The sequence below is a fragment of the Triticum aestivum genome, chromosome 6A (assembly GCF_018294505.1).
Source record: "Triticum aestivum cultivar Chinese Spring chromosome 6A, IWGSC CS RefSeq v2.1, whole genome shotgun sequence".
Taxonomy (NCBI): Eukaryota; Viridiplantae; Streptophyta; class Magnoliopsida; order Poales; family Poaceae; genus Triticum; species Triticum aestivum.
In genome coordinates, this window is record NC_057809.1 from 161,118,330 (window position 1) to 161,129,778 (window position 11,449).

At 50.6% G+C, this 11,449-nt stretch overlaps 1 protein-coding gene across 1 annotated transcript; it reads right to left on the minus strand.

Annotated features, from left to right (window-relative positions):
• Positions 1 to 769: 769 nt before the first annotated feature.
• On the minus strand, positions 770 to 7,047 carry LOC123130503 (nicotianamine synthase 1-like). The gene is made up of 2 exons (XM_044550392.1): positions 6,487 to 7,047; positions 770 to 1,192 (listed from the first exon to the last, which is right to left on the minus strand). Exons 1-2 carry the CDS (start codon positions 7,045 to 7,047, stop codon positions 770 to 772), a joined length of 984 nt encoding a protein of 327 aa, XP_044406327.1.
• Positions 7,048 to 11,449: the final 4,402 nt, after the last annotated feature.

Consider the following 11,449-nt stretch of genomic DNA (forward strand, 5'->3'; position numbering starts at 1 on the left):
TTTTCCCTAGTAGTGTGAGCGGCCCTCGGGGCTCGCATCCACGCCCCTCGGCGGTCGCCAGATCCGCGGCGCCAGGCGGCGCCCGCCATGTCCACCAAGAGCGAACGCGCACCGGCGACCAGCCATGAAGGAGCCCCCAAGCTCCTCCGCACGGGCGACAAAATCACCCATCGAGCACGCCGCCGGCGACCTCGGCAAACCACCATCACTCACCTGACTACTAACCTGAATGGACTCCTCCTCGTCGTCGTCAGAGTCGCCACCCCCCAGCACCCAGAACCTGCTACCAGAGGGGGGCGGGCCAGGGGGCCGCCCGCCGGGCGAGACGCACCACCGCGCGCGACCCTCGGCATGTCGCACCGCCATCCAACCATCAGGGAAATGGGAGACCCAACGGCTCTCGCATGACCAGGCAACCCGGGGAGACTCCGCGGGCGACGACGGGGGAACCCCGTGGTGGCTTTATAGAGAAATTTAATCTAACGGTGATTAGCTAGTGTCGTGCATGCATCCTCCAAAGAATCGTCAGCTGCATAGCACTGCTCTTTCTTATTATTTAGCAATTGCACTTCAAATCACACATTATTTTTCTCTTACATACCATTACTCCAGGTACAAATACAAGTAGTACTACATGTACGTGTGTAAATAAACACCACAACTCCACAAGGCAGAACGCATATCTCTTTCAGGCAGAAACATCAAAACACAGTTCGCAGGCGACAGAATGACGAGTTGAGGAGAGATGATCACCACGCAAATTTTCGAATCAGAAGGCCAGCTCTTTGGTGGCCAACTCCTCGCTCTTCTTAAGCGCGCTCGCTTCCATCTTGGTGGAGAAGCTGCATGGCGGGCTGACCAGCGGCACCGCGCCCCGTGCTCCGTTCTGCGGCCCACTGAGCTGCGCGTCGACGGCCTTACGGGCGACGATGACAGAGTTGATCACCTCACCTTCGGGGTGGTGCACGGCCAGCACCTCGAACCCGCCCCGCCTGATGTCCTCTGGGTCGACGATGGGGTACAGGAAGCCGCAAGCGCCGTGCGCGCTCCGCACGACTAGAGACGCCCCCTCCACCATGTGCGCGCCCAGGTGGGCTATCACCTTGGCCTTCTCCTCGGCCGCCATGCCGATGAGCGCGGCGAGGAAGACCACGTCGTACGCGCCGAGCTCCTGCGTGAGGTCGGCGACGTCCTGTTAGACTATGTATAGCTTCTGTATTTATGTACGTATATTGTACGTATTGTAACACGTCCATTATATATAATGAGATAAGCCACCCCTAAAGGGTTGTGCTGGTTCCCCCAAAACTTATTGTCTTACATGGTATCACGCTAGGTTACGATCGCTTCCGCTTCCAAAACCCTAATACCCGCACCGCCGCCGCAGCCGCCGCCGCCTTCACCGCCGCCGCCGCGCCACCGATCGCGCCGCCACCATGTCGAGTACCGCCACCACCGGTTCCACTGCCGCGGGGTTCCTCCCGGCCTCTCTTGCGGCTCTGCTCAACCTCCCGCTCGATGCCGTCGCCATTCCGGCTCCGATCGGGACTAGGAGCCTTGGCTCCGTCTACTCCACGCCGCCGGCGCCCTCACTTGGGCGCGACCTCGTGGTCCACACCGCGGCGCCGCCGTCCGCTGCTGACTCCACGGGCGTCGTCTCGCCGCTCCTGCCGGCAGCGGATCACACCGCCCCGCTGGCGGGGTTGGCGGCGTCCGCCCCGGCTGTGGGCTTTGTGGCGTCCGCCCTGGCTACGGTCCCGCCTCCCCCCGCATCGGCTTCGGTGCCTCCGGCTGCCTCCATGGTGCTTGCACCCCAGGCAGCCCCCTTGATGGGATCGTCTTCACCGCCGCCGTTTCACTTCGGTCATCTCATCACCATCAAGCTCTCCACCGACAACTACATCTTCTGGCGTGCGCAGGTTCTCCCGCTCTTGGGGAGTCACTACTTGCTAGGCTACGTCGACGGATCGCTTCCCTGCCCACCCGCACTGGTAGACAGCGTGCACGGTCCGGTCTACAATCCGGCCCATCGCGTCTGGACGGGGCAGGACCAGGCGAACCTCTCCTCCATCCAGGGGTCGCTGTCGCCGGCAGTTGCCGGACTTGTTGTCTTCGCGAAGACGTCTCATGAGGCCTGGACCATCCTTGAGCGCACTTTTGCAGCGCAGTCCCAGGCTCGTGTCTCTGCAATCCGTCGTCAGCTTGGAGAGTGTCAGAAGCTTGACTCCACTGCCACTGAGTTCTACAACAAGGTCAAGGGCCTCGCGGACACATTGGCCTCCATTGGACAGCCCCTCACCGACTCCGAGTTCAACTCGTTTATTGTCAACGGTCTTGATGAGGAGTATGATGCCTTAGTCGAGATCATCAACGAGCGGGGCAACTCGACACCCATGCTGGCACACGAGGTTTTCTCTCGTCTCCTTCTCACTGAGCAACGGGTCGAGACACGCCGCTCCAGGGGCACTGGCTCCCTCTCGACCAACGCCGCCACCAAGGGTGGCCGCTCTTCTTCATCACCCCGGGCTCCCTTGGGGCTGCCACCGTCGCCCGCCTCGGCCCCCCCACCTACTGCGACCTTACCGGGGGCTGGCGGTCCACGTGTGAGTCAGCTTTGTGGCCGCGATGGGCACTGGGCCTCCAAGTGTCACAAGCGCTTCCAGCGAAGCTTCCTTGGTCTTGGCAATGACGGCAAAGATACACGCAACAATGCCCGTCAGGTCGCCATGGCTGATCGTCCCGCGCCGCAGAAGCAACAGGGACACACTCAGTCCTACTCCATCGATCCACACTGGTACATGGACTCTGGGGCGACAGAGCATCTGACCAGCGAGATGGGGAAGCTTCACACTCGTGAACCCTATCATGGCTCCGACAAGATCCACACCGCCAATGGAGCAGGTATGCACATCTCTCATATTGGTCAAGCATCTATTCTCACTAGACATGCCAATAGGAGTCTTCAGCTTCGCAATGTTCTTCGAGTTCCCTCTGTGACACGTAATCTTCTTTCAGTTCCTAAACTAACACGTGATAATAATGTGCTTTGTGAATTTCACCCTTTTGATCTTTTTATTAAGGATCGGGGCACGAGGGACATTCTTCTTAGTGGGCGGTTGTGCCAGGGCCTCTACCGTCTGGAGCATCCTGGTGTCGCCCGCGTTTTCAGTGGAGTTCGGGTCTCTCCGTCACAGTGGCATGCTCGTCTTGGTCACCCGGCCACACCTATTGTCCGTCATATTTTGCGTCGTCATGAGCTTCCTAGTTTGTCTAGTAATAAAGATATAGCAGTGTGTGATGCTTGTCAGCAGGGGAAGAGTCATCAACTTCCTTTTTCGGAGTCCAGTTCTGAGGTAAAACATCCTTTAGAACTTGTGTTTTCAGATGTATGGGGTCCTGCTCAGACTTCTGTCAGTGGTCATAATTACTATATCAGTTTCGTTGATGCTTATAGTCGCTTTACCTGGCTTTATCTTATTAAACGCAAATCTGATGTGTTTGATATTTTTGTTCAGTTTCAAAAACATGTTGAACGTCTTCTCAAGCACAAAATTGTTCATGTCCAGTCGGACTGGGGGGCGAGTATCGCAACCTCAACTCCTTCTTTCAGTCGCTTGGGATAGCTCATCGTTTAGCATGTCCACATACACATCAGCAGAATGGTTCAGTAGAACGTAAGCATCGTCATATTGTTGAAGCTGGTCTTACTCTTTTGGCCCATGCATCTGTTCCGTTTCAGTTTTGGAGTGATGCTTTCACCACTTCATGCTTTCTCATCAACCGTACTCCCACTCGTGTTTTAAACATGAAGACTCCCATTGAAGTTCTCCTTAATGAACAACCTGATTATACCTTTTTTAAGGTCTTTGGGTGTGCTTGTTGGCCGCATCTTCGTCCATATAATAAGCGCAAGCTTGAGTTTCGTTCTAAGAAGTGTGTTTTTCTTGTCTATAGCTCTCTTCATAAAGGTTACAAATGTCTTCATGTTCCCACTAATCGTGTCTATATATCTCGGGACGTCGTGTTTGATGAGCATGCTTTTCCCTTTGCCAAACTTCCTGTGTCCACTGTTGAACCACCATCTCTGCATTCATCCTCTGTTGCTTCTGACCAATTTGATGATGTTGCATACTCTCCTTTGCTGTTACCTAACCATGGTGCAGGAACCGGACATGGGGCTCGTTTGGAGCTGTTGGAGGATTCACCATCATCGTCGCCGCCTTCTGATGGGCACGTCGATCGCCCTATGCATGGCATCGATCCGCGTGCCCATGCATGGTCACCCGAAGAGCCCGTCGCGCCGAGCATCTCCACTGCTCGGTCCGCTATGCCAGCGGCCGCCGAATCTTCAGCGGCTCGGCCTGTCACGCCGGCTTCGCCCGCAGCTCGGCCCGTCACGCCGTCTTCGCCTGCGGCTCGGGTCCTCACGTCGCCTTCATCCGCAGCTCGGCCCGCGACACCGGCCTCGCCCCTGCCCACTATGCCGGGCTCGCCATCGGCCCGGTCCGTGACGCCGGCATCCCCAGCTGCTTCGTCAGCCCCGCCGGGTTCGCCTGTGGGCCGGCCTTCTTCGCCAACCGAGCCCGAGGCTACCGCGTCTGGCTCTGTGTCACCGGCTGACTCGTCAACGTCGCCGTCCTCTAGCCCGTTGCAGGCTGCTCCGTCGACCTCTATGGTTCCTGTGTCCCGACCACATACGCGCAGTCGCAGTGGTATTTTCAAACCCAAGGAATGTAAGGATGGTACGGTTGCTTGGTTGGCTGCTTGTTTGGCTGCTGCTGTTGCGGATCCATCTTCTGAGCCTCGCTCATATCAGGCTGCCCTGTGCATTCCACATTGGCGAGAGGCTATGGAGCAGGAGTTTCATGCTCTCCCTCGTAACAAGACATGGACTCTCGTTCCTCCACCACCACGGGTAAATGTTATTGACTCAAAATGGGTATTCAAAGTGAAGAAGCATTCGGATGGATTTATTGAGCGTTACAAAGCACGACTTGTTGCTCGCGGTTTTCGGCAGCGCCATGGTCTTGACTATGAGGACACCTTCAGTCCTGTCGTCAAGCCTACCACTATTCGGCTTCTTCTTTCCATTGATGTTTCTCGTGGTTGGTTACTTCGTCAACTTGATGTGCAGAATGCTTTTCTACATGGAGTTTTGGAGGAAGAGGTTTATATGAAACAGCCACCTGGTTTTTCCGATCCTGATCGTCCTGATTATATCTGTCGTCTCAACAAAGCACTATATGGTTTGAAGCAAGCTCCTCGTGCCTGGCATGCCCGCCTTGCCTCTGCCCTTCGTGCTCATGGGTTTGTGCCGTCCACTGCTGACACTTCATTATTTCTTCTACAGAAGCCAGAAGTCACTATGTATCTTTTGGTATATGTCGATGATATTATCCTTGTCAGCTCTTCTCAGTATGCTGCTGATGCTCTTGTCTGCTCTCTTGGTGCTGATTTTGCGGTCAAAGATCTTGGGAAGCTTCACTACTTTCTTGGAGTTGAGGTCACTTCTCGTGCTACTGCTCTTGTCCTTACGCAGAAGAAGTACTCCTTGGATTTGTTACAAAGAGCTGGCATGCTGAAGTGCAAACGGACAACCACACCCATGTCGTCTACCGACAAGATTACAGCTGTTGATGGTGAGCTTTTGTCTCCTGCGGATGCCACAGAATACAGGAGCATTGTTGGTGGACTTCAGTACTTGACGATCACGAGACCAGATATCTCCTATGCTGTTAACAGGGTTTGTCAGTATCTTCAGGCTCCCAGAGATACTCATTGGGCTGCTGTTAAACGCATTCTTCGTTATGTTCAGTTCACCCTGACATTTGGTATGCATATTCGGCTGACTTCCTCTCGAGTCCTTTCGGCCTTCTCTGATGCAGATTGGGCTGGTAGTCCAGATGACAGGCGATCCACGGGGGGTTATGCAGTATTCTTTGGCTCTAATTTGATCGCCTGGAGTGCTCGGAAACAGGCTACTGTGTCACGTAGCAGTACTGAAGCTAAGTACAAGGATGTGGCTAATGCTACTGCAGAGATTATTTGGGTGCAGTCTTTGCTTCAGGAGTTGGGTTTGTCTCAACCACAGCCTCCTATCCTTTGGTGTGATAACATCGGTGCTACATACCTTTCTGCAAATCCGGTATTTCATGCCCGAACGAAACACATTGAAGTTGACTATCACTTTGTACGGGAACGTGTATCACAGAAGCAACTCCAGATCAAGTTTATCTCATCTAAGGATCAACTTGCAGACATCTTCACTAAGCCTTTACCTCTGCCACAGTTTGAGGCTTGTAGGCGCAATCATACCCTTCTTAGTTCTTTAGAAAGTGGCTAAGATTGAGGGAGGGTGTTAGACTATGTATAGCTTCTGTACTTATGTACGTATATTGTACGTATTGTAACACATCCATTATATATAATGAGATAAGCCACCCCTAGAGGGTTGTGCTGGTTCCCCCAAAACTTATTGTCTTACACGTCCGCCGTGTGGAACTTCATGCGCGCGCCCACGCCGTCCTCGCTCGCGCCGAACAGCTTCCTGGCGCGCTCGTTGGCCGCGCCGCACAGGTCGTAGTTGTCGAAGTGCGCGTCGGGCAGGTGGTGCGCGGCGAGGACGAAGGAGCTGAACGGCAGCGGGCCGGAGCCGACGAAGGCGACACGCGCCGGCGCGATGCCCGGCACGTGGCGCGCCAGGAGCTCGTACTCCAGCCTGCTAAGGTTGACGTAGTTGCTGTAGTAGGGGAAGCGGGCGAGGTGGTCGAGCGGGTTGTCGAAGGTGGCGAGCAGGTCGGCGTAGTGCGCCTCGAGCTTCCCCTCGGCGGCGGAGCAGAGGCGGATGAGCGCCTCCCGCATCCCCTGGTGCTCCGGGCTGAGCTTCGTCACGTCGACGGGGCTCGGCGGGACGCACGCGGTGACGAGGTCGGTGAAGAGCCTGTCGACCTCGGGGGACGGGCTCAGCGACGGCAGCTCGGCGATGGCGGCCTGGAGACCGGCGATCTTCTCGATCAGAGCAGCGACCTCCATGTTCTGGGCATCCATGTTATCGCTGCTTCCTGGTGACCGGAAAAACTCTGGGGGCAGGAGAAAATGTGTGCCGCTGAACGCTGGAGCTGCTCGATGAGTTCTGAAATGGATACATGGGCGCATATATAGCAGTGGCGAGACTACTTGTGTTGTGCGCGATTTCACGCCGGCCTGCAGGTGAGGAAAAAGACGCTTTGGATTGTGCACGCTTCAGGCATCCATGCACAGGCGGGTTTCATGCCTCTCGTCAGACTTTTACGTGTTTGAAACTATAGTATATATTACTCCCTTCATTCTGAAATAGATGACCCAACTTTGTACTTTCTCGTGAATCAACCTGTGGTTGAGTTGGTTAGGTGGACAGTGGTATCCCTAACCCACCAGGGTTCAAATCCTGATGCTCGCATTATTTCTGAATTTATTTCAGAATTTCCGGCGATGCGCTTTCAGTGGGAGGGGACGTTCCCGTCGACGACGAGGCGCCTACGGTGACTTCTCAGTCTCTCGGGGGTGCTCATAGGGGTAGGGTGTGCGTGTGTGCGTTCATAGGGATGAGTGTATGCGCGTGTATATGAGCGCTTGTGTTTGTACTGATGCTCAAAAAAAACTTTGTACTTCCTCTGTTCCCAAATATAGGTCTTTTTAGAGATTCCACCAAATGACTACATACGAAACAAAATGAGTGAATCTACGCTATAAAATATGTCTACATACATCCGTATATTGTATTCCGTTTCAAATGTCTAAAAAGACTTATATTAAGGAACGGAGGGAGTACTAGTTAGTACAAAGTTGAGTCATTTATTTTAGAACAGAGGGAATATAATCTTAGGTGCTCATGTCACTACGTTGAAGTTGACAGCATTTTATAATGTCCATAAAGATTGCGTTCGTCCAATTTGGGTCCCTCGTGCGGTCTCTAAACACAAAAATGCTAGATACACAGACTAAAACAACGTGATTTTACAGACTTGCTGATTTGTTCCTTTTTAATTGAACTAGGTAACCATCTTCTCCTAATTAATCCCCCCTCCCCTCTGATTTTAACTGGTGGGGGTAGGCGCCAAGCCCCGTAAAGCTCCATTGACGTAGCAAAGCCGCTCCAAACATGGTTGAGGACGGCAAGGTTTAAAGTACCGATATTAGAGAAATTTCTAAACTCACTGAAATATCCGGAAATTTGGAAAAATTAAAAAATCTTTTGGAATCCGGTCTAAAGAAATTCACTTAATTTGAAGGGATTTTGACTGAAACTGAATTTGGGTTGAAATTAGTTTGAATATAGGCCAAAATTTTGAGGTCATAAATATTTTGATACCCGCTAAAACTTTCAGAGATTGTGTTGAATTTTTTATTGGATGGCTCCGCTGATAATACTCTACTACCCAGCTCACTACTGGTGTGCCCATAGTGGCACACTAATATGTGAAGATACATGTGGCGTGTGCCAGGTAGGGCACGTCACTGATAAGGGATTAAAGACACGTCACTAATACCCACGAAGAGTTGGAGTAGTAGGTAGCTTCGGAGTTGTCTCTGGTTATACGTAACTTTGGAGTTGTCTCGGATTATCAAGGCTTGTCACTGATACCCACGAAGAGTTGGAATAGTATGTAGATTCGAAGTTGTCTCGGATTTTGAGCTGGGTACCCACTCACCAATGTTTGTGTGTGATCTTTTATTGGAGCATCTCTTGGTGTACTTGCATTTCTTAATTGTATCCTTATGTCTTTCATGCCTTGTCTCTCATGCATTCATTCCTTTTTGTCATCCTTATTTATTCTTTATTTTCAAGGAGATTGGTTTCCTCTTCTGAAAGGTTCTGAACAATCGAAGGCTAAATGTTAGGGTTTTCACAATTGTAGCAATACCTCTCATAATTGCTAGATCTTGAATAATCATTTCTTGACCTTTAGTGGCTTTGATCTTTGCGCTTGAACTTGTTCTTGGAGTAGAACTTGTTGAAGTTGCAGACCATGATGCTAAGTTCCTCACTAATGACCTTCACTTTTTCACCTACAATCCTTCCAATCACTCTGGTAGGCATGAGATCTTTGTAATTTGGCACCATTTGGATAAGAGTGCATATGGTGTCATACTTGCCATCTAATGCCCTTATAAGATCTTCTTCATGACAAACTTGTTCACCATCTCTTCATCACCCCAACCGACAATCTCATTTTGTGATGAGTGTAAGCCTAGAGTAAACGCCTTCACCATCCTTCATCTTGAACTTATCAAGTTGACCTTCAAGTATGTGAAGATTGGATTCCTTCATGGATGTGGTGCCTTTGTACATTTCCACCAAAGTATCACAAACTTCCCTTGCACTTTCAAGATGACTAATCTTGTTGAACTCGTCAGGGCACAAGAGTTGAATAAGATGTCACATGCTTGAGCATCATGTTGTCGCATCTTCAATTCATCGAGAGTGGCTTCGTGATCCATAGTTTGTCCACCTTGAAAGAATTAATCTTGTAAACCAGCACGGATAATTGGCCAACAACGGGGTCATGGTCAATAATATGCATTCTCATCTTATGATCCAACTAGCAAAGTTAGAGCCATCAATCTAAGTATCTCTTTAGTGATAACCTCCTCACTAGAAGTTGTACTCTCTTTTCGTGGTAAAGCCAAACCAATGAGCCAACTTACGAAGGATTCACTAATGGAGGACCTTGCTAACAAGCCCTTATTTTTACACAACTTGTAGGATCATTTAGTATAGTCTGGAGGGGGTGGATAGACTAGCAAATCTAGGGAACACTTTTCCCAATTTTGAAGTTCTTGGCAATTTTAAGATTTTCTAGAGATAGCCTAGGAACACCCTACACATGCAAGTCTACTGAAGTATAACAAGTAAGACAAAGCTTGGATGAGTAGAAACGAAGGTAAAGGTTAGATGAATGCAAACATGGGGAGGATTGACAAAGTTGTTTCCCATGGTTCGGACATTTGACGCTATCCTACTCCAAGCTCGTGCAGGCTTCAAACCACGAAGGTTCTAGGATCACAGAGATCCCGGTTCCGAGTTCCACAGAGAAACAATTCCACGAAGTACTACACCACAAAGGGTACACAAAACGACCAACCAACCTATGTTAGCACGTCATACAGTGATATGTCTCCAACGTATCTATAATTTATGAAGTATTCATGCCATGTTTACAATAGTTTTATATGATTTTGGTATGATTTGATTAGAACTAACCTGGATTGACGCTGTTTTCAGCAGAATTACCGTGGTGTTGTTTTTGTGCAGAAATAAAAGTTCTCGAAATGCGATGAAAATCAACGGAGAATTTTTCTGGAAAATATAAAAAATACTGGAACAAAAATCTACCGGAGGGGAGTCCCGTGGGCCCCACGACGGTGGGGGCGCGCCCCTGTGCCTCGTGGACTACCCGTGGGGCCCCCTGACTTGTTCTCGACGCCAACCTCTCCTATAAATACCCAAACCTCTAGAAATTAACCTAGATCAGAAGTTCCGCCGCCGCAAGCCTCTGTAGCCACGAGAAATCAATCTAGGCCCTCTCTGGCACCCTGCCGGAGGGGGCCATCATCGCCGGAGGGCATGGAGGAGGATCCCAGAGGGGCCATCATCACCATGAAGGCCAAGGACTAGAGCGGGAACCTCTCCCCATCTAGGGGAGGCCATGGAGGAGAAAGCACAAGGGGGAGAACCTCTCCTCCTATCTCTCGGTGGCACCGAAGTGCCATCGGGAGGGGAATCATCGCCACGGTGATCATCTTCATCAACATCACCATCATCATTACCATCCTCATCTCTTTTACGCGGTCCACTCTCCCGCACCCGCTGTAATCCCTACTTGAGCATGGTGCTTTATGCCACATATTATGATCCAATGATGTGTTGCCATCCTATGATGTTTTGAGTAGATATCATTTGTCTTTGGGTTGATTGTTGATCTAGATTGGTACGAGTTGTATGTTTTATTTTGGTGCTATCCTATTGTGCCCTCCGTGTCACACAAGCGTGGGAGATTCCCGTTGTAGGGTGTTGCAATACGTTCATGATTCGCTTATAGTGGGTTGCTTGAGTGACAGAAGCATAAACCCGAGTAAGGGGGTTGTTGCGTATGGGATGAAGGGGACTTGATGCTTTAATGCTATGGTTGGGTTTTACCTTAATGATCTTTAGTAGTTGCGAATGCTTTCTAGAGTTCCAATCATAAGTGCATATGATCCAAGAAGAAAAAGTATGTTAGCTTATGTCTCTCCCTCATATGAAATTACAATGACGACTATCGGTCTTGTTAACAATTTACCTAGGACAATTCCATACACCGACCCATCATTATTCCACACTCATTATTTATAATACTTAAGTAATATATTTCTAACTTTATGATAACATCACCTACTTTTATGTTTTAGCTCTCCGATACCATGCAAA

What these genes read in the sequence shown, in the direction of transcription:
- LOC123130503 (XM_044550392.1), bottom strand. Translation starts at nt 7,047, where the DNA reads ATGGATGCCCAGAACATGGAGGTCGCTGCTCTGATCGAGAAGATCGCC. An exon ending in TGAAGTTCCACACGGCGGAC is followed by an intron (nt 1,193 to 6,486) that starts GTGTAAGACAAT and finishes ATAGTCTAACAG; the next exon opens with GACGTCGCCGACCTCACGCA.